Raw genomic sequence first — 22,038 nt, 5'->3', positions numbered from 1 at the left:
GTGGACCAGCTAAAGTATTCCGGTTGATATCATACGTAGCACATTTTTTTTAAATTCCTTAATAAATTTCGCTGTTAATATTCTTAGCAAAGCTTATTATCTAGTTGGATTTAGCTGGCATCAATTTGCAAGTAACAGAGAGTAACAAGATAGTAACAATACACATAGAGAAGGTAATATGCAAAGAAGACTATTCTTAAGAAAAAATATCAGAAGTTGGTTAATAATACAGAATGCGTCACATTTCAGGCGCGTTAGGGTTTTTTCCTCTTATATTAATTGAATTTTTTTACAGTGATTAATAGAAGTTGAAAAGTAATATAGTTATCTCCTTATCAATTAATTACTAAGATTATAACTTTATAGAACACTTAATAAATTTATAGTTTTACGTTCTCTAAACTTAGCTGTTCAATTTAATTAAAACTGTATAATATTTATTAGTCTTCTCCCATAGAAGACTTTTAAATCTGTTTTCTCTCTCTCTCTCTCTCTGTGTATATATATATCTTCGCAAGTGACAGCACGAATCTGACATAACAACATTGCATTGAAACTACACACAACCTATAAATTATTCATGAATTTCTTTTTCTGTTAATTTGTATGGAAAAAATAAATAATAATAGCTGGATTCTGCTTCTCCGATTTTAATGAAATTTGGAATGGCTTCACAAATATTTTTAAAAGGCCCAAATAAAATTTCATGAAAATCAGTCTACTAGGAGTCCTGTATTATACGCGGATGGGCGGAGATTGTGAAGAGAGTAGCAGCATATATACACTGTGCTTCAACTTTATTAGGTACACCACCTACCTAGTAACGTGAGCCTCCTTTAGCCTTCAAAACAGTTTAAATTCGTCTAGGCATGGATTGAACAAGATGCTGAAAACGTTGTGCAGGAATGGAGTACCATGCACACATGAGTGTGTCACGCAGTTCCTTGAGATTCGACAGAGGTGTAAGCCTGCAGCGAACAGCCCTTTCCAGTTCATCCCAAAGATGTTCAATAGGATTGAGATCCGCGGACTGAGCGGGCCACTGCAGCAAATAAAAGTCATTGTCATGTTCCTGGAACCATTCCATAGTGATTCGGGCTTTGTGCACCGGCGCATTATCCTGCTGGAAGTAACCATCTGACTGAGGATAAACTATCAACATCAACGGATGCACTTGGTCAGCAACGATGTTTAGGTACGATGTGGCATTCAGACGTGAATCTACGGGTATCAATGGACCCAACGTGTGCCAAGAAAACATTCCCCACACCATAACACTGCCCCTACCACCTTGCACAGTAGTCGTCAGACATGACGGGTCCATGGATTCATGTTGTTTTAGCCAAATTCTGAGCCTTCCATCAACATGATTCACCAGGAACTCCGACTTGTCACACCAAGAAACTGTTTTCCAATCCTCGATTGTCCAGTGCTGGTGTTGCTGTGCCCACAGGAGGCGTGCTCTCTTGTTCTTCATTGATAACAAAGGTACGCGATGTGGCCGTCGGCTGTTGTAACCCATTCGCGACAAAATGCGACTAGTGGTCCGTTGCGATATTTTGTTCTGCGCACCAAGGTTGTATTCTGAAGTGATGTACGACATTGTGGCCCGTCTGTTTACTTGCACAATTCTAGCCATCCTCCTCCTCTGACATTTCTCATCAATAAGCGATTTTCTTCAACAGGAGTGCCGTTGAGAGAATGTTTCCTGTTCGTTGCACCATTCTCGATACACCCTTGAAACTGTGATGCGTGAAAAGTTCAGAAGAACTACTGTTTCAGAGATGCTTTGTCCAGCACGTCTTGCACCTACTACCATGCTACGTTCGAACTCCGTAAGATAACTCCTTTTCCCCATTCTTGCTACGCTTAACTAATACTAGAAAGTATTAGTACGCTTAACTGATACTAGAAAGATTGTTCTGCTGCATTTATATCCACAACTGTGGTCATGTGACTTGCAACGCTGTGGGACAAACCATTTGTGTGCACAGCAGGGATGTACCTAAATAAAGTGGCAGCACCGTGTTTGCGTAAATTTTTCATATAAATATCAAAAGAAACTTAGAGGGAAAAAAAAAGAGAGAGAGATGAATAATTTTATGTGTCTATTTATACCTTACATATATAGGTAGAATTAATAGTTCCATATTTTTATTTTGTCACTATTTTTGATATACATTGATAAAAGAAGAAGAATTGGTATACTTGGCGTATACCAATTCTTCTTCTTTAAATTGTGCTTGGCGCACAATTTAAAAAAAAAAAAAAAAATTATTTTAGTCCCTACTGTGAAAATTTCATAAAGAGCACTTTCGTGATTCTTTCAGGCGGAATGCAATAATGAGAATGGAGGAAAGTCAAAATCAAGCCGAAGTGGCAAGGTGGCCGAATGTCATTCGCAGAGTTGTAAGCAGACAGTGAAGCAAGTTCCAAAACACGAAGTCTATCCCTCAAAGAATGTCCGAGGCCATCCTTATGCCACCTCCACAGAAGACAACCGTTATGTAGCCTAGCTGCAAGGCATCACAGAGTCTTCACACCATAGCAATTTGCTTTGCAGCTTACTGGATCTATCAGAGGGTTTATATCTAACCATGTACAGATGATTTGAAGAGAGGGTGTGCAACGGCCAGTTGTATGGTCCTAGCAGCCTATGTGTCGTTAAACTCAACAATAACAACGGCCAGTTGTGTCCCTTTGTGTATCATCTAGATACACAAATAAATCTGTTCGAGTTCGTGCCGGCAGCACTTCTACTGGATCGACGAGAAATGGGACAAGATACTATCTTCAGTTGAGTTCTCGACGCAACTTCGTCTCAAGAGAATGTTGAATCAGATCCCTTTTGCAGGAGCTATTGGTCCAGACATTGTTCAAGTCGAAAAGGTCTAAGTTCGAATCCCGTCAATGATGCGAGGAATTTTTGTGGATTTTTTTTTTTTTTTTTCACACTGTGGCTCAGTTAGTTGGTCTCAGGCGGGGAAAGCAAAGTGTGTTTTCTCTCGGAAGCTCGGTTTTCCCCTCCAGAGAACAAGAAAATCAACGACAGAGTACATGCAGTTTACAACACAATATAGGAACACTTCATAGCCTCAGTTGCTTAACACACACGCGCTTGTACTGAACTAACCTTCAAAGGAAGTTATTATATCCCGTTAGGTGTAGGTTAAGCGCCAAAGAAACTGAGGCTATGAGACGTTGGCCGTTCTCCCGGCCTAATGGCTCACATGTCGCGGTGAAAACCGTAAATGTAATACTGCAGGCTCCTGGCATATGGTCCATCCATAAAAGTACTTGATCGACATGGGCAAGTGATGTGATCTGACGTACCCCGGAGAAGGGAAAATTGTCGGATACAGGTTGAAAGGTGGCAGTATTACGAAAACTGTAAATTTTTTGGGATATTCCAGGAGTGCTGTAGCTAAGGTGTTCCAAGAGTGGACGGATATCTAATTGGGTGGCTGTTATAGTTTTTAGGCGCATCGACAACTTAGACCATATTGCGCGTGTTCTCTCGATTTTCTGATTGCTCGATGAGAAACCCGAATTTCCAGCAGGAAAAACCATGCTACCCTCGCCTAAGACCGGCTATTCGAGAGGGATTCAAGCGCCAAAAAAAAAAAAAAAAAAAAAAAAAAAAACACGTTTCGAATTCGGGTGGGATTCTCTTGAATCCCTCCCGAATTCGAATTTAATTAATTTAAGAGACAAAATTGAACAATCCTAAAATGTAACGCAGTGGACATACATAACAACATATATAACAATTATATATTATGTATATATGTATATGTTGTTATGTATATATTAATACATAACAACATATACAAATGAAAATAAATAAAAGGGGTAGGGTTTGAGGAGGTTACCTCATTATTTCTTCTGTAAAGAGCAGGATTAATATCAGACCAATTAGTCACTGGGAAAAGTTGAAAGTGACGGCGAACGGTGTTGTAGTCAGGCAAACCGTTGTCTCGCCCTCTCATGATATTCAATGCTGCCAGATCTCTACGTGTAAACTCCATTGGACCAAAAAGTTTATCTAAAAATTTAATTTTTTCACTATTACAACTCCAACTTTAACAAGGAAACTAACAATTCTAAAAATGAAAACAATAATTTAAAATATTAAAAATTTCGAAAGGGAAAAATATAAATTTTAAGTTGAGATAAACTCCTGGGCAATGATCTTGGTTATTTATTATTGCACATCACATGTACAATATTCTACTCCTCTGAATTAGCTTTAATAGTGATACCCTTACAGGTACACAAAACTTGAGTTGCAGAACTATAACCCTCTGAATTAGCTTTAACAGTAATATCCTTAACCATGTTTGTTTATTTTTTTTAAAGATTCACCTTTACTCAGGTGGTCCTGCTGTGTTCAACTTCGCCTAAGCAAGTTATTTACATTCCCTCTTCATTTAACAAGAGCTCTTCATCTTCATCAGATGTCATGCGTCATGCTGAAGGAGTGTTACTTCTTTGTAATCTGTCAAAATCTGACTGGTAACTTAAGTTTCTTTTACGCTGATCTTAGTTTTATATAGTATAATTTTTGCGGGTGTGTTTATGTACGTATCCGCATAAAATAGTGTCACCTCGGCTATTGCTTTTAACAACTAGACGTCAAGACCTTACAACACAAAAAGGAAATATAATCGATCGATAAGCTCACATCTTGGACAGGCAAAAATGTATTTTATTAAATAGTGGGCTGTAACGCAACTTTAGTAATCGTGTATTGCTATTGAGATTGTGGTTTAATTAAAAGGTATGTTAATGATGAATTTATGCACTAGATCAGGCATCGGCATTCAAAGGCACGCGTGCAAACAGGCGATACGCAAGAAGATTTTCTGCGACTTTTAGGGCAATGCTTATTCATATTGATTATTTCTATGTTCATACAACCAGTCCAAGTGACCGCATGAAAGTTTGCATAGGTATACTCATCAAATATGGCACTCACAAAGAAAAATGCTGCCAACCTTTGCTATAGATATATTTAAGATATAAAACAGAAAACATAATAATAATAATAATAATTACAAGTACAAACCCCAAGCAGTACTAGAGACCCTAACCCACAAGCTGTACTGGGAATGGGCCATAAAAACGGACAACACAATCCCGCACAACAGACCGGACATAACCCGTGTCGACAAGAAGGAAAAGGCTGCCTATCTGATTGGCATAGTGGTTCTCAACACTGGCAATCTCCAGAGGAAAAGATCAGGAAGTACACGAATCTAAGACAGAAAATCAACGAGATGTGGTATATGCAACAAGTAACGACCATCCCGAAACACTACACAGATAAAGACTACATAGATAAGATGGCTTCCGATGCTTGGCTCACGAAAGGAAAGTTCTTCCCCGAAGGATTCATGCGCGCCATCCAAGATCGGGTAATCAACGCTAGGAACTACATCGACAAGGACTCCTGAGTAACAGATGATACATGTCGTAGATGCCACCTCGCCCCAGAAACAATCCAGCACATCAGCGAAGGATGATCACCCCCCCATCAAATAAAAGGACAGGAGGATCCCGCACAACAGACCAGACATAATCCTCACCGACAAGCAGGACCTGGCTACCTACCTGATCGACACAGCGATGCCAAACACCAGCAACCACCAGGAAACATACGAGGAAAATATCGAGTCCATATGTGGATCTTGATCAAGAAAAGATCAAGATCCACATATGGACTTAGACCTAAGACAGGAAGTCTTAGGTCTGAGTCCATATGTGGCATATGGAACAAGTATTGACCATCCAGATCACCGTTGATATGGTGATCGGGATGGTTATTTCGTCAGAACCTAGCCAAAATAGACCTCCCACAGAACACTTGCATGGAACTCCAGAAAGCCGCGATCTTGAACATCTGATAGTAAGAACATCTGAAATCCCCACAACAACAGTAATTGTTGTTGTGGGGATTTCATGGCGCATAAGCTACTTTGGCTATAAATGGAAACAATAATAATAATAATAATAGTAACCGAACACAACCATCCGCCCCATGCACTTGGTACCAGTGCCCGTCACGGAGCGGAAAACCCTCCCCATAAAGTATATATATATATTTTTTTTTTTAAATAATAATAATCACATTTGTTAAGAAGGAAAAGAATGAAATGGAAAAATAAAATTAATGAAACAGAGAAAAGAGATTTATGATATTTTCAACTGTGTTTTACTGGCATGTTCCACATGCATGCCCTAATCCGCGTAACATAAAATGACAAATGTGTGTTACCACATGAGTACTTAATCCATAATCAATTTCAGACAGTTTGTGTTGACGTGCTCGATATACAGTCTTCTTTCTATGAAAATTGGTATCTTCAAGTAATTGATATTTTATTGTAGAATTAGTAAACGATACTAAAAGTAAAGGAAGATGACAGAAGGAGAGATTGTTTAAGAGACTGGCAGTAACCTGAATGCACAACAAAGGAAATTAAACATAAATGGCACAATATAAAGCTCGCTTTCAGTAGGGTCTTAGTAATGTAACAATGAAATCTGTATGTGGGACTGCTGATGTATACACTTGTACGTGGTATTTGCATTAGCACTTAAAAGCATGAAACTGTAAGATCCCAATCTTACAACTCCAGAAAGAAATAATAAATTTTGGGAAAATTTTTAAATTTATTATATATATTAAACAGATAGGGTTAAGCGAATTTCTGTTGCGTTTCCACAGTTGTTTGTTTCAGTTAGAGAGCGGATTAGCGTTGTCAATAGTGGGGGCAGTTCTGACTAAAACTGAACAATAGGAGTGTCAGTTAGAAGCCGTTTCGTTTACGGTAAATAGAGCGGGTGCTGCACTTGAAGAAAATGAACAAAGGGACACTCCTCCCTCATCAAGAAAGGGTTAGGACTCCCAAGAAGAAAGGCCCGGAATTCTAGAGCAAGCCAAGATCTGATATTATAGCGCTGAATATACAGGCCGACCCCAAAGTACGCTCTTATAAATTTGAAAGGCGGTCACTTCAAAAAGGCGTAACAAAAGGGGTAAGTGAACAAGGACGATCAGAAGAAGTGTTCCAGAAATTTCTAAGCATCCAAATGTCCCCGCTACGACTAATGGTGCCCGACAAACCAGAACGGGGGCCGAAACAACGGAAAAAGAATTGGGCGAATAAGAATAAAGATGAAAAAAAAGAGAAATTAATGGTAATTAGTCAAGAAAAAGGGGAAGTGGGATGAACAAAAAGGAGAAATGAAGAGTGGAAAGAGAGTGAGACAGAATTTTGGGGAGTGAGACTGGTCTTGGAGGTGTGTGGGGGAGATTTTCTGGAGGACGGAGATTTTTGAAGATGGGAGTGAGAACGGGGCCTGCACAGTTCAAAAGATTCAGAAGAAAATCGGCTCGAATAGCAGAGATAGTTACAAGAAAGTCTAAGGAATGGCCAAAAGCAGCATCCCAGAAGCAGAGCCTCTGTACTATGGAGATGATCAACAAACAACACAGTCCAGAGATGTACGCCTAGTGGACCAGTAAGCCAGACCAAGGAAACAATCCTTGACGTAGAACAGAAGCCAGGTATCCTATAGAAGCAGAGGGAAGAAAAGAGAAAATAAGTCCTGAAAATTTTGATTAGCTAACTGGAAAAAAAAAAAAAAAAAAAACTGATGGAAAATGAATAGGATTGTTAGACAATGAATAGGTTGAACTGAATACTTTATTTTAAAGGAAATGGGGGAACAGTAGTGGACAGAGAGGAAAAGAGTGAGACAGTAGGTTACCCATCTGTACTAGAAGCTTATGTAAAAGAATGTATTAAATATTATTGTTATTTAACAAATAGTCTGTGCTCAGAGGGAACAATCAGTTTGTTCATATCCCACTGAAGGCTCCGAAGGGCCAGGGAAGGTTGTATGCCAAAATTGATGTTGTCATGTAACAGGAGAGAGATGGAATATAAAGTAATTATATATATATATATGTGTGTGTGTGTGTGTGTATAAATATATGTTAAGTTGTAAGACTCTTTAGAAAGTGAGTCAAAGATAAGTAAAAGGAGAGAAAGAGATAAGTTCCCACTATTAGTTTATTGTAAAGCACTTTATTATATATATAAAAAAAGGTTGATTAAGAAAGGGAATAACGAAATTATCTTTTTGTCTTATGTATGAGGAAGAAGGGATAAAAGAATAAAAAGATAAAAGAAGGGACAGCAATACCTAAGGTTATCCTTAGGTATTGCTGTGAAGAATTATGAATCGAGTGAAGGTATATGCTGATTAACTTGGTAAGTTTATTATTTTTGCTCATGTGCTTAACAGGATTATAAATGAATAAAAAGGAAAGAGGTATATGTGAATTTAGTAATGTTGTAAAGTAGAAGAAGGCTATGATAATTGTATATTTGTGATTTATTCAGTGTTTTTACTTTCTTTATGATTTTAACAGTGAAATAAACTTTGTTATGTTGGTAATATAAATGTTTCATCATTCAAAAGAAATACATGCAGCTCTATAGTAAACCATCGGGCTTATCCTGGTTGGGGGGGGGGGAAATAAAAGAAATCCTCATTACACGGAATCTTCTGACACTGAAAAAGGTAAATAAAATAAAATAATTGAGCAGAGATAGCTTGTTGACCTTGGAAGGAAGTAAGGAGCCCCCTGTTCTGGAATTTAAACACACAGCAACAGCCCATTGAGGTTCCAAGGAAAGCTGGGGGTATTATAAAAAGCAAATAGAAAAAAAAAAATAGAATTAAATAATATAGAAGCAAGAAAGACCCCATTCCCACAAAACTTTCCTCGTCTAGTAGCAAATGTCAACGTTGCTGTTAAGCTTTTATTTATTTTTTTTTTTTTTAAACAACCAGAGATTTGGATCCTCACTTGTTTATAAATCTACTATTCACAGCTGTCATGAATGATGTGCAATGTAGCGTGGTGGAACAACTTGAACAGGACCAGATGAAAGTCATGCTCTTCGCAGATGACCTCTGCATATCTGGAGAGAGCAGGGAACAAGTGTAACGGCAAGTTGATATATGGGCTAGTATGATGTATGAATGAATTTGGACTGGTTTTCAGTCAGAAGAGTGAAGTAATGGTTTTAAAGAGAGTGGCGAGCTTGACGGATACATTACAATGAAGGGAAAGAGCTAAAAATGGTTAACAACTTCAAGTATCTAAGAAGCACCATTTCAAAGACTGGAGAGATAGACGAAGAAATAAGTAGAAGGATACAAGCGTGTGGGAATTTCTGTAGGTAGACAAGAGATCTGATCTGTAACAGGAACATACCACTGAAGTGTAAGGCTATGTATCAGGCCTATTACGTACCAATTCTGACGTATGCATCTGAAATTTGGATTATGAGAGAAAAAATGAAAGCAGAATTCAAGGGGCAGAAATGAAATTTGTGAGGAGCATAGCCAGAAAGACAAGACGCAACAAAATCATGAATACTTTAGGGATGTGATTAGGGTGAGAATTCAGGTTGAAAAACTCCAGAATAGGATTGAAAGGTCCGGTTGAAATGGTTTGCACATGTCAAGAGGATGAATGAGAGGCGTTTGCCAAGAAGAATGGTTGATTTACAATTAAAGGAAAAAAAACCAAGGGGGAGACCAAGCATGAGATGGCAAGGCATGATAAAGACCGATGTCATTAAGGGAGGAGGAAACTGGAGTGAAATCAACGACGGAGAAGTACACGGACAGGGCTTGGTGGCAAGGCTTCATACGTCAACCCGTGGAATAGCGAAACGATGACAGATGATGATGATTGTTTATAAATGTAAAACAAGTGACACACATCGAATTTATACAATTTGCGTAAATTGTACTAATACAAATTCTTTACATGTATTCACATGCTAATATAAATTTAATTTATAATGAGGGTATACACTGAGTAGCCACACCTATCTAACAGCGGGTAGGTCCCCTTTAACCCTGAGAACAGGTCTCGATTCATCGTGGGATAGGCCCAACAAGGTGCTAAAAGTTCGTCACAGGGATACTGATCCCTGTTGACTCACTGCTTCCCATTGTTGCTACAAATTGGTCAGTTGAATAACTGTGTGTGCAAAGAGCTCGTTCGATCCACAGTGCTGGTGTGATGCACTGCAGTGGACTGAATTCATTCTAATCTTTTCTAGAACCAGTTCTATACGTAAAAACTATATTCACATATGCCGATGATTTATTGATTTTGGTGAAGCCGGATTCTAGGCATCAGCTGGAAACACAGTATAAAATTATCTTGAATATTGTTCAGGAGTGGACACGATAAAATAAGTTGGAAATCTAAATACTTAAGTCCAAATGAATATTATTCAAAGTTAGACTGAGTGAAAGAAGACACCCTAAGATTAGGGAGAAGGGATCACACTGACGTATTTTAAGACTGTGAAATATTTGAGTCGTTATTGATGAAAGGCTGTCTTTCCTCAGTCAAGTGAGGTTACTGCGAAAAAAAGCAAAGAATATTTATATGAAATTACGAAGGATGCTGCGCGAAAGTTAGGAAATAAAAGGAAATAAATATGCTTTACGAATGTTTTATTTGTTCCCAAAATAACTTATGCAGCAGGAGCATCGAGACCCAGAGTTGACGTTTCAACAGAAGGCAGTTGATAGCTGCACAAAGGCCACCCCTATTGAGTACCACTAATATGAATAGAACTTTGTCTAATGATGCTCTGCATGTTTTATCCAGAAAGATTTCAGCAGATTTGTTAGTGGCTAAAAGAAATCTTGAATATGCTGTAAGAAAACGAATCTTAACAACGTTAATGGGAATAGAAGTGGGAGAGTTGGATCATATCCTACACATCAGGATAGCTAGGAATAAAAAATTTCGCAAAGTATCAGTAGAGTGGCAGATCGCTAGGACAAAGCAGATACAGAGAATAAACGCTAACAGATTCATCCCTAAGGCCGATAGCGTCGATCTTAAGAAGAGGCCGTGGTGTGTACTGGAGGCCAATGTGGTGACTTTAATAACTGGTCATGGACGCAAGGAAAATTTGAAGTACTCTACTTTAATTTAGTGAAAATTGACTTATACTGTTTTGGACAGGTTAAGTCTAGTTCTAGTTCAGATGTTATGTTCGAATGCCTGAATGAGTGTGATTCAGGTTTAATCTGAGCATAATGGTCAAAGGTATTACACAGGATAAGGTCAGTAAATTAATTGTGATAAATAGTATTTCAGGGAATTTTATAAATTTGCAGAGTTTTCAAAAGAAGACAGTCTACACAGTGTATATAGAGGAACAGTTAAGCTCTATAAAAATCTTCAAATATCTTGAAGATTACTTCTCAAACAGAAAAGTTACCATCAAAACGAAATTTCATAGTATCACCCGCCAATTTACCAGAGGCTGCCCGCAGGGCTCTGTTCTGGGGCCAACTGTTTGGAATATAATTTTGGATGAATGGCTCTTGCAGGATTTCCCCATACCACACAGCTCTCATATGCAGATGACTTGGTTATTTGATGCGGAAGGCCATATTCGTGCAGCTATTGAGACCAGAGCCAACACCGTCTTTAATGCCCTGTCGGTTTGGGCTGAAGAGAATAAACTGGAAATCTTAACGGATAAAAGTAGAACCCTACTTCTTAAAGGATGTCTTGACATCAACAGACCACCAACCATTCGTTATAAAGGATAGGCACACAAGAATCAACGTTCATTCAAATATTTAGGTGTTACCCTAGATGATCGCAAAACTTTCATGTCACATCTAAAGTCCATGAAAGAGAAGGCCAAGAATTATATCAATATGCTTGCTCGCTTCACCCGCAAAGACTGGGGGCTTAAGGGACTGTTCCGTACCGTCTTTATTCGGTTATTTTTGTATCGTTCGTAACATACGGCGCTGCCGTATGTTTCCATCGTTTGTCCATCATCAGCAGTAGGAACGTTATTCTGCAGATACAAAATGACTTCGGCATGTAGAACGACGGCAATAGCAACAGCAGCACTACTAGTAGTAACAGGCTGTATCCCCCTTGACCTACAAGCAGCCTTCACAGAGCTTTTTCATGCTATCAGAAAGAACAAAGAAGCTGAATTCCTCGGGATAAAAACTTGTCGATGCAGATCCAAAACAAAGATTTGACTGGTTGTTCCCTAATGTACATACTAATTTTCTTCGGTCAGGACATGGGTCATTCAAAAAGCGACTTCAGGACTTTGGGCTTGTAAACGATACCCATTGTGAATGCGGAGAACTGGAGGACTGGCACCATGTAATGCACGCCTGTAACATCTACCTGGACCTACGTAATCAACTGTTACTGGATCTAAATTTAACCACACTCAGTCCGGAGAGCAACCTGTTAAAATCAAAAGAAGCGCTTTTAGCAGGTATACCTTTGCAGTCTTCAAGTCGCGCTGGTATCATCTCTCCACGTCTGATCCTATAAATAAGACATCCAGACCAGACGTTCCTGAAACTGCTCTGCCTCTCCTCGTACCTGCTCTTCCCTCATCACCGGCCACAATCAAAACTGAATGAACACCCAACTGGGCATCCTCCTCGTAGGAATGATGGCACTGATCTGAAAGTAAGCAAAATCACATACTACCCACTGTACCTACCTACCTTTGCAGACCTCCCTTGTTCTGAAAGCTGTCTTCCTTTCCCTGGCCTACTTTAAATCCAACACTTGTACTATCTTCTCCGCTCTCTTCCTTTTTTTTTTTTTTTTTTTTTTTTTTTTTTCAATTGGTCTCCGTCCAGAAAGCTCAAGCGACCCTGGTAGAGACCAGCTAGCGTATGATGGGCAGCCTGGCTCACCTCCCAGTGGTGGCGGCGGACAACGTAGGATTCCACTAGGATCCCTGCGGCCAGGCAGCCAGAGACACAACAACAGAACAAGACACAATATTGCATAAACCAGACATTACACTTTTTTTTTCAGGCTTTTGCAGTACATGTAGTTCTGCATTCCATCACAGTACATATGGCGCAGATGTGGGAAACCACCGGTGGCGCCTGACCCTAAATACTATGCCACTATCTTCAGTTTCAATATAATCTTCCACCATGTGAGTGAGCTCTATGTACAGTGGCGTTCTTGTGCATTAAAATAAAATCTGGGCCAACCGCACCCATAAGAAGTTGCACATAGGGTTCAAGGCAGAGGCGGATTTAACGGCGGGCGCACCGGGCGCGCGCCCTGGGCCCCGACTTCTGAAGGGCCCACGCAAAAAACTCCAACTTTATACGCAAAACCCCAACAAATTAGTTGAACTAATATGTTCAACTATTAGTTCAAAACTTTGTGATTATTATTATGCTATTATTAATTATATTATACATATATTATATTCAAATTTTATTGGAAATAAAACATTAATAGTACATAATATTTTTTATTTATTTAAAAAAATGGTTAAAGTGTATTTTCATTTTCCCTGTCTCTCTCTTTTTTTTAAGGATCCCAATATTTTCTTCTGCGCCCGGGGCCTCAACCGACCTTAATCCGCTACTGGTTCAAGGATCTGTTCTGTGTGCCTCTGCGCAGTTAGCGGACCCTATCAAAAACATGATAGGGTCCCCTAACATGATAGGGTCTCCGGCAGCGATAGAATCAAAGTGGAAGCAGAGGGTGCTAAGACTCTCTGGGTACGACCAGGCTGCCATGCACGGAAACTGAACTTGGCCTGTTACAACGTAAGATCGCTCATCGGTGAAGACAGGATATTAGAGCTGGAAAAACGAATTAGAAAATGTGAATTAGAATATCATCGGTTTGGCTGAAACAAGAAGAAGAAATGAATCACTTATAAGTTTATCAAGTGGAAATCTGCCGTACACCAATGGAAATAGTGAAAGGAGCGAAGGTGGAGTTGGCTTTCTGGTCCATAAAGATATAAAAAACAACATTTTGGAATTCAAAAGTACATCACCAAGAGTGTCAAGACTAATACTCAGGATTCCTAAGAGGTACAAGCTAAAGGTTATAATGATTTATGCACCAACATCGAGCCAAGGAAGAGTTTGAAGAAATGTACACTGAAATTGAGAGTCTTCTAGATGAGCAGAAAACCCACTACTCTATCATTATGGGGGACTTCAATGCTAAGGTTGGAAAAAGACAAAACAGCACAGGAAGGGGAACTATAGGAAATTTTGGAATTGGTGAAAGAAATGAAAGAGGTGAAAGACTTGTGGAATTTGTAGAATCTCAAGGAATGTCAGTAATGAACACTTTTTTTTCAAGAAAAGGGCGAACAGAAAGTGGACGTGGAAGAGTCCGATTGGATTACCAACTAATGAAATCGACTTCATCTTCACTAACAGAAGATATATCGTGAATGATGTTATCGTCCTGAATAAGGTAAATGTTGGAAGCGATCACAGAATGGTAAGATGTACACTTGATATAGACGCAGGAAAAGAAAGGAAAAAACTAACTCGAGTAAATAATATGAAGGTCTTTGAGATAACAGAAGAGGAGAAAAAGCAGCATGTACTGGAACTTAAGAACAAGTTTAAGCTTCTGCAGACTGCTCCGGACCAAGATATCGATGCGGATTATTATAACTTTCTGAAAGTGATAAAGCCCAAGAAACCGATAGGGAAAAAGAAATCCAAAGAAGAAAAATTAGTCAGGAAACACTTGTCACGATGAACCGAAGACGACAAATGAAGAGCAAGATAAACATTGACAAGGAGAAAATTGAGTATACTGAGTTATGCAAAGTTATTAGAAAGAGACTCAGAGAGGACATAAGAAGATTTAACACAAGAAAAGAAGAACAAGCATTATGGGAAAACAAAGGACCTAAATCAGCAGCCATGAGCTAATACAGAAAGACAAATGATACTGAAACTGAAGAATAGTGATGGTGTACTTATAAACAGCAGAGAAGGCATAATTCAAATAGCAGAAGACTACCGTAGAGAATTATACAAGGAGTGAGGGAATGATGCCAGCAGTGGGGAAGATGGACCGCAAATAAGTAATACATACGACATACCCGATATTCTTCCTGATGAGATAGAACATGCATTGAATAAAATGAAGAATCAGAAAGCCCCGGGGAAGATGAAGTTACTGTAGAGTTGTTAAAATTGGGAGGAAGAGACATAACACAAAAACTGGCAAGACTCTTCACAAAATGCATTAGAAAAGGTGTGACGCCTAAGGAATGGAATAATGCAATCATAGTTTTGCTGCATAAGAAAGGACAAAAATCAGAAATTGGAAATTATAGACCAATTAGCTTGTTATCCCACATCTACAAGTTGTTCACAAGGGTCAGTACTAACAGATTAGAAAGAATACTTGATGAGAATCAACCGAAAAAGAAGCTGGCTTTAGGACCGGAGTCTCAAGTAAGGATCACCTTCACATAATATCACAGCTAATGGAGAAAGCAAATGAATATAAAACACCATTATGCCTGGCATTTGTGGATTATGAAAAGGAATTTAACTCCATACGGCATAAGACAATGTTTCGGGCACTGGAAAGACAAGGCATAGATACCCCATATATTATGATTTTGAAGAAAATATATGAGAGTGCTACTTTCTTTATTACACTAGACAAAGACAGTAGTAAATTTAAAATTGAGAAAGGAGTTCGACAAGGAGACACAATATCTCTGAAGTTGTTTACTGCTGCCCTTGTGTAAGCTTTCAGAAGATTAGACTGGTCGCAGAAAGGAGTCAATGTGAATGGAGAGTACCTAAACCATTACGATTTGCAGATTACATTGTGGTCATAAGCCACGATCCCAAAGAATTAGAGGAAAATCTTAATCAGTTATGCATGGTTAGTAAGGATTTTGGACTAAAGATAAATATGGCAAAAACAAAAGTAATGGTGAACAAGTATGCCACAGAAAGGAACATAATGATTGAAGGAGCAGTAATTGAACAGGTGAAGTCATATACTTATCTGGGACAAGTTATTAGCTGTAATAATGAAAAATGGCTGGAAGTCAAAAGAATAATAAATTTTGGATGGAAAGCATTCAGGAAATATAGTCACATACTGAGGAGCAATAGCCCAGTTTGTCTAAAACGTAAAATAATGAGCTAATGTATACTCCCCACCATGACTTATGGAAGTGAAACTTGGGCACTCACCAAAAGAATGGAAGAGAAGCTGAGAACTACACAGCGAAGATTGGAACAAATTATATTGGGAATCAGACTGTTAGATAAGTAGAGAAACACAACTTATCAAAACTAAAGAACTAAAATGGTCTTGGACAGGACACATAGCTCGAAGACATGTTGATAGATGGACTAAGAAAATAACAGAATGGTACCCAAGAGGAGCTAGAAGAAAACCTGGAAGACAACGGCGGAGATGGATAGATGAAATTCATGAGTTTGTGGGTAGTAAATGGATGGCCATTGCACAAAACAGAAGGAACTGTAAAGTTGTTGGAGAGGCCTTCATCCTGCAGTGGATTGAAAATGGCTGATAATGATGATGATGATGATCAAAAACATGAAGAGGGGTACAGCCGTTGATCATTATTCCGCTCCAAGCGAGAACGCCGTCTCCACCGTAGATGTCCCTTTCTCTGATGTGGACAGGATGATACCACATTCCTCGTTGTCTCCAGATGAAACAAACAATGTCTAAAATCTGTTTGTAGGATAAAATTGCTAATACAGTGCTGTTTCTTGTGTTCTCTATATATCTTATGATCTCCTCAGACACTTCTGTGAGGAGTATAAACAGAATATTTATTTATTTAAAAAAAAAAAATGTTGCCTGTACCGAACTGTTTAATGACCATATCATAGTAATTTACCAGATTTGTCAGGCATTACCTGTTCTTAACGAACCAAGCGGGGATCTATTCAAGGTACCAATCTTGTCTAGATGGTTCAGAATCACAACCTGAAATCACAGAGTCCATGATCTTTGTTACTACAGAAACCAAACGCACTAGGCTAGAGTAACCAACATCTGCTAAGCACCACTTTTGTCGAGTGGAGTGATGTTAGTATTTCTCCAGTACAAGGGAATCTTCCCAGAGTCTAATGACGCTTTCGTTAACGTTCATGATTGTTTAATTTACTCGCAAGAAGCCTTTTTAATTATAACTGAGTTTATACCATTACCCCTGAAGCCTTGCCTATGGGCAAATTTTCTAATAAATTCTTATCTGATACCATTATATTACTTATTTTACATAAATCTGACTCCTTAGAATTCTCCAAGATTGCAGCTTCTTTCGACTGCAAGTATCATTGGGAAGTATCCGTTCAACTCGCCTAACATTTCTGCTTTCCATGGACTTTCTATTGCAACCAGTTAAGGGACCTATTTGTTTTACTCTCTTTTTTTTTTTTTTTTTTTTTGTATCACATATGAGAAGAATTCCCGATCACCGTTCTTTGCTAGTTTTCTTGTAATCATCTTTTGCCCGTCCTATCCCATCAGTGGTTTTGTTGCATACTCTCTTATATTTATAATTATCATTCAAATCAGAACCCCTTAACTATTTGTAAGTGGTCCATGCTTATTTGTTTTGCTCAATTAAACTGTTAATCTGACCTGTCATCCAATTTGGTATATTATGTTTATGGAACTTGACCACTGGTTCGAATTTTTATGGTTTCGAGAATAAATCTCTTGAGCATTTCCCATAGCATATTTGTATTGTGCAGCTTATCATTTCATTATCAATATACATCAGACTTTGAAGATTTTTTTTCTGTCGTCTGCAATATATGCTTCAAAATGAAAATATTTCCTATTTCCTTTCCTAATTTCATGAAGAATTATACAAAAGTGTATTTTTGTTATAACTGATTTATGGCCTATGTTTTTATTTCTTCTTGAATAAGACAGATAGTACACATGCTGTTCGTCTACATGGTATGGTTTTAAAGACCTAGTGCGATACGTGCATAATTTTTAGAACTTGTTCCAATAGGATATTATGTGCCTTTTTGTCACGGTTATGTATCCAATGGATAAGAGAGAGAGAGCGAGCATCACAGAGCAAGCACACTGTGATGCTCTCTCTCTCTCTCTCTCTCTCTCTCTCTCTCTCTCTCTCTCTCTCTCTCTCTCTAGCGCAGTCACTTTTCGTTACCTGTGAAGCATGCCAGAATGGCTCATGGGGTTTTGTCAGTGGTGTGCAGGAACTCTGCCAGCAGGGATAAGTAGTGACTGTCCCGTTTTAAAAAGCAATGGTTAGGCCACATCTCAAGCACTACATACAGGTCTAGAAGCCTCATTTTAGGAAGGATATATCTGTTGGAAAAGGTGCAGAGAAGAGCAACAAGATTAGTGAGAGGAACAAAAACATGCTCCTGCCAGGAAATGCTGCAGTTCTGCAAATTGAAGTGTCTGGAGATTAGGCACTTACGAGGAGATCTGATTGAGGTGTTTAAGGCCTTAAATAGATTGGGTTAGCTTAATCCTGATGGAATCCTTCCCATTACTCACATGAGTAAGTGAGTGATTTTTGTTTTTATGGGACATTGAGTTCACATGGGAGGAAGGGTTCCAATGAAATCCATACATGAGGGCATAAATTCTAATTGAGAAATGATGGTTCTAGGAGAGATTTGTGGAAATTTGTCTTCAGCCAGTGGGTAGTTGATTGGTGGAAAACACTTTCATCTGGTGTTGTAGAAGTGGGCAGTTTGAATAAATTCAAGGAAGAACTAGGCAAACTATTAGAAGGGATGGACCGGTGAAATGAAATTTTTTTTGATTGATTCTGTATAAGCTTTTTTTTTTCTTTTTTTTTTTTTTTTTGCATCGTTTGCCACTACTAATACTCATATCAGTATACTCGTATCAGAACGAATGAGGGAATAAAACAGTAAATATTTCCTGTAAGAGTTACACTGCCGTACTTTGGTTAAGTAAAGTGTTACTTAACCAAACTTAATAGTTCGAAGAAGTTTATTAATGTAACTTAATAGTTCGAAGAAGTTTATTAATGAAACGAACTGTGCAACAAAATAAAATCCCTTTCTGCATCTAAATCTTGCTTTTTAGATGAAACATCTGTTATTTGATACCAGGTGGGTCACAATGGCTGTCGTGGCAATGAGAAATCAACGTAAATAAGAAACATATAATTTGAATAATTTTTACACTTTATCTGGTTGGGTAGCTTGTTGTTATTTAAAAGCTACTGGCACAAGAGCAGCTTAAGCTATAATGCACCTAGCCTAGGTAGGAGAGTTTCGTATTATCAGCATTTTTAGAGCCAAGATTCTGCTTTATATTCGTGTAGCTTCTCTATAAATGCTGGTTGGATGGCATAACGATTAAATTTACATCTCATAAAGAAAGCGACTGTAGAAAATTGTCGTGACAGCTAATTCAGAACTTTTATGGAGAAAGGAATCAAATAAAGCAAATGTAAAACTACAAAGCTAGTATTCTTTACTACGGGCACTGTTAAAGAAGAGAGGGAAAAAAGACTCCTGTAGAGATGTTGCTAATAAGTGGTACAGGAATTCAACTTACGTGTGAGGTTACCTTTTCTAGATATCCTACAATGTTCCCAGTATGAGGTTGACCCGCGTATAAAGAGGGTCAATATGCCAAGCGGGGGCCTCCTTATTCAAAGTATAGTAATACGGCGTAACGCACGTGCTAGCAGAAATATGTTGACGGAAGTGACAGCATGACAAGCTCGGCTTAACCCCTAGCTAACTTTTTTTTGTTCAACCCTGCAGGAATAGATCTACCTAGTTAACGAGGTCGTTGAAAAAATGTTTATTCCCTCTGAAGGAGTAACTGAGTTGGGGGCAAGGTGAGCCGTCAAGACAGCGACGAAAAATCTCAGAAGCTTAATATTTACAGCTCGCTCTTGTTTCCTCAATAAATTTGAACGTTTGAAAAAAATAAATTTATTTAAGTTATCTAATAATAAGTTTGATCGCACTTTATTTCGATAATTACTAAAACAATTTTAGTAACCAAATAATGGGAGACAGAGTTCTTATACGAAAATATCACTCCAGTCACAGTATAAAAGTGAAATCGCTTTATATTGGCTAAAGGCGAAAAGTACAGCAGCTCATTCGATTACCTGCCTGAACATTTTTTTTATTCGGATAAAAAATGCATTATAAAAAGACACAGATACAATATTCCGTAATATTTCTAAAGGTTGTATAGCCACTGAATACAATGAAGAAAGAGCAGTTTACTCTAGGAATTCTTGAATTATGTGTCGGAATTAATTTAACATTTTTCCTGTGGGCCATTCGTCGTAAATTAGGTTAGTTACCATTCTTTGTTCATATTATTCATAGAAAAAGTCAGAAGAAACGAAAAATACCCTTAGCAATAATAATACTAACGAATAACTACTCAGAAAATAAGTCATTTTACGCTTTCATTTCAACATTTAACGAGTAAATATATTCCGCAATAAAAGATGGTTTTTATTTTTGTTGAACGAACAACAAAACTCAATAGTTTCGTTAGACATTTGTGTTTAATTCTTTTGGGTTTCCCCTGCGTATTTATTCTAGTTTGCGATTTACAGTTCATCGGAGTTGAAATAGTTGTACTCAGATTATTTATAAAGAGGTGTAAGAATGCTGGTTCATTTAGTCTTTCTGTTTCGCCTATCTCTTTACTGACGGTAATCTAATAATTTCCGAAAGGGCCATATTAGGAGTGGTAATAAGTTACTTTGTTTTGAGTCAACAGTCAGCAAATCATAACTTGATTATTTGTTCTTCCTGATTTCGCGGGTTTCAATCCCTAGGGTTTCTCCAAAATATATTTACTTGGATATAAAGTTTGCGAGACAACACCACATTTTGCGTTTTCATTCTTGGTTTTTGTAAAATTATTGACGAGATTGAAAATAAAAACCATAAAATGACGTCGAGAATGTAGAGGAAGGAAATTATACTGAGCGCACAGGCGCACACAACTACAGATTGTCTCAAAAACATCTGTGCACATTTTAGGAAATAAATAATATTAATTACAAACCTCAGAAACTATTATAAGCAATAGTCTGAGGCAATGATGAACTAGCGCAGATGTTCATATTTTCCACCATTTGCTTCTAGGCGCTGTTCACATCGGCAAACAACTGAATGACAACTGTACTCTCCAGTGTAACCGCTGGGTTGCTTCTCACGGTTATTTAATTTCATCGTTTGAATTGTTGAAGTGTGGCTGGTTTTCTACTGTACATTACATCCTTCATAGAGCCCTCGCAAATAAAAGTCGAGTGGAGCTAAATCGAGCGAACGTGGCGGGATTCGACACCTACATTGCTTATACACCTGTCTGTGAAATGATCATAGGCCTTGACATCACGATGATGTTGTTATTATTATTATTATTATTATTATCTGTTTATTTCCATAAGGAAACCACCCCGGGACGGCAAAGTGCCAGGAGGGTGCAGTACATATCAGGGTACGGCAAAGTGCCAGGAGGGTGAAGTACATATCAGGGTACGAGATACTACGTGCAGTGGGTTACATATACTGAACACGTAGTCTCGTCCCGAAATATTATATACACATTTTATGTTTAATACATACATACAGTATTTACACATTTATGATTGTGTACAAACATTATACAGCTCATATATTTACAATTCATTAATAATTCCACATATAACTTACATATTAACACAACTGTTACAGAAGGTATATTTTTACAGTCAACAGATTATTATTGTTCTTAAAGCAGAAAGCTTCACTTTTATTCACAATTCTTTAGTACTTTGCAGCCGATTCATATTTCAGTAAGTCTGTACGAATCCTGGAAGATCTCTTTCCGGTATGTTGCATCCTCACACAGTTTTTCGGCATCTATCTGTAGTGAGTTAAATATTCTCGCTGCATTTGATGGGAAGAATCTTTGCAGGCTACTAAGATTGTTCAGGACTGAACGCAGTGGATTATTTAGTTCTCCGCAACGTCTAGCAGTGGCACGCGGTTTAACTAGAATATTATCCAGGACTGGAGCATCCACTCTGCCTGTGAGCATTTGTGCGAGAGTGTGTATGTTCCTGTTAATTGTCCGCTGCATCCAGGGTGTGATGT

General features: G+C 38.2%; 1 protein-coding gene across 1 annotated transcript in view; it reads right to left on the bottom strand.

Annotated features, from left to right (window-relative positions):
- LOC150091061 (dual oxidase-like) overlaps window positions 1-22,038 on the bottom strand; it is a 299,603-nt gene that overhangs the window by 133,837 nt on the left and 143,728 nt on the right. The window contains exon 10 of the mRNA XM_090381506.1: window positions 3,873-4,045. Within this exon, the coding sequence (XP_090237632.1) occupies window positions 3,873-4,045 (173 nt within the window). The remainder of the gene's footprint in view (window positions 1-3,872; window positions 4,046-22,038) is intronic.

The sequence above is a fragment of the Mastigoproctus giganteus genome, chromosome 1 (genome assembly GCF_048544385.1).
Source record: "Mastigoproctus giganteus isolate SK-2022 chromosome 1, ASM4854438v1, whole genome shotgun sequence".
NCBI classification, from domain to species: domain Eukaryota; kingdom Metazoa; phylum Arthropoda; class Arachnida; order Uropygi; family Thelyphonidae; genus Mastigoproctus; species Mastigoproctus giganteus.
The sequence above is the reverse complement of the archived record's forward strand: the minus strand, read 5'-3'. Positions and strand labels throughout refer to the sequence as shown.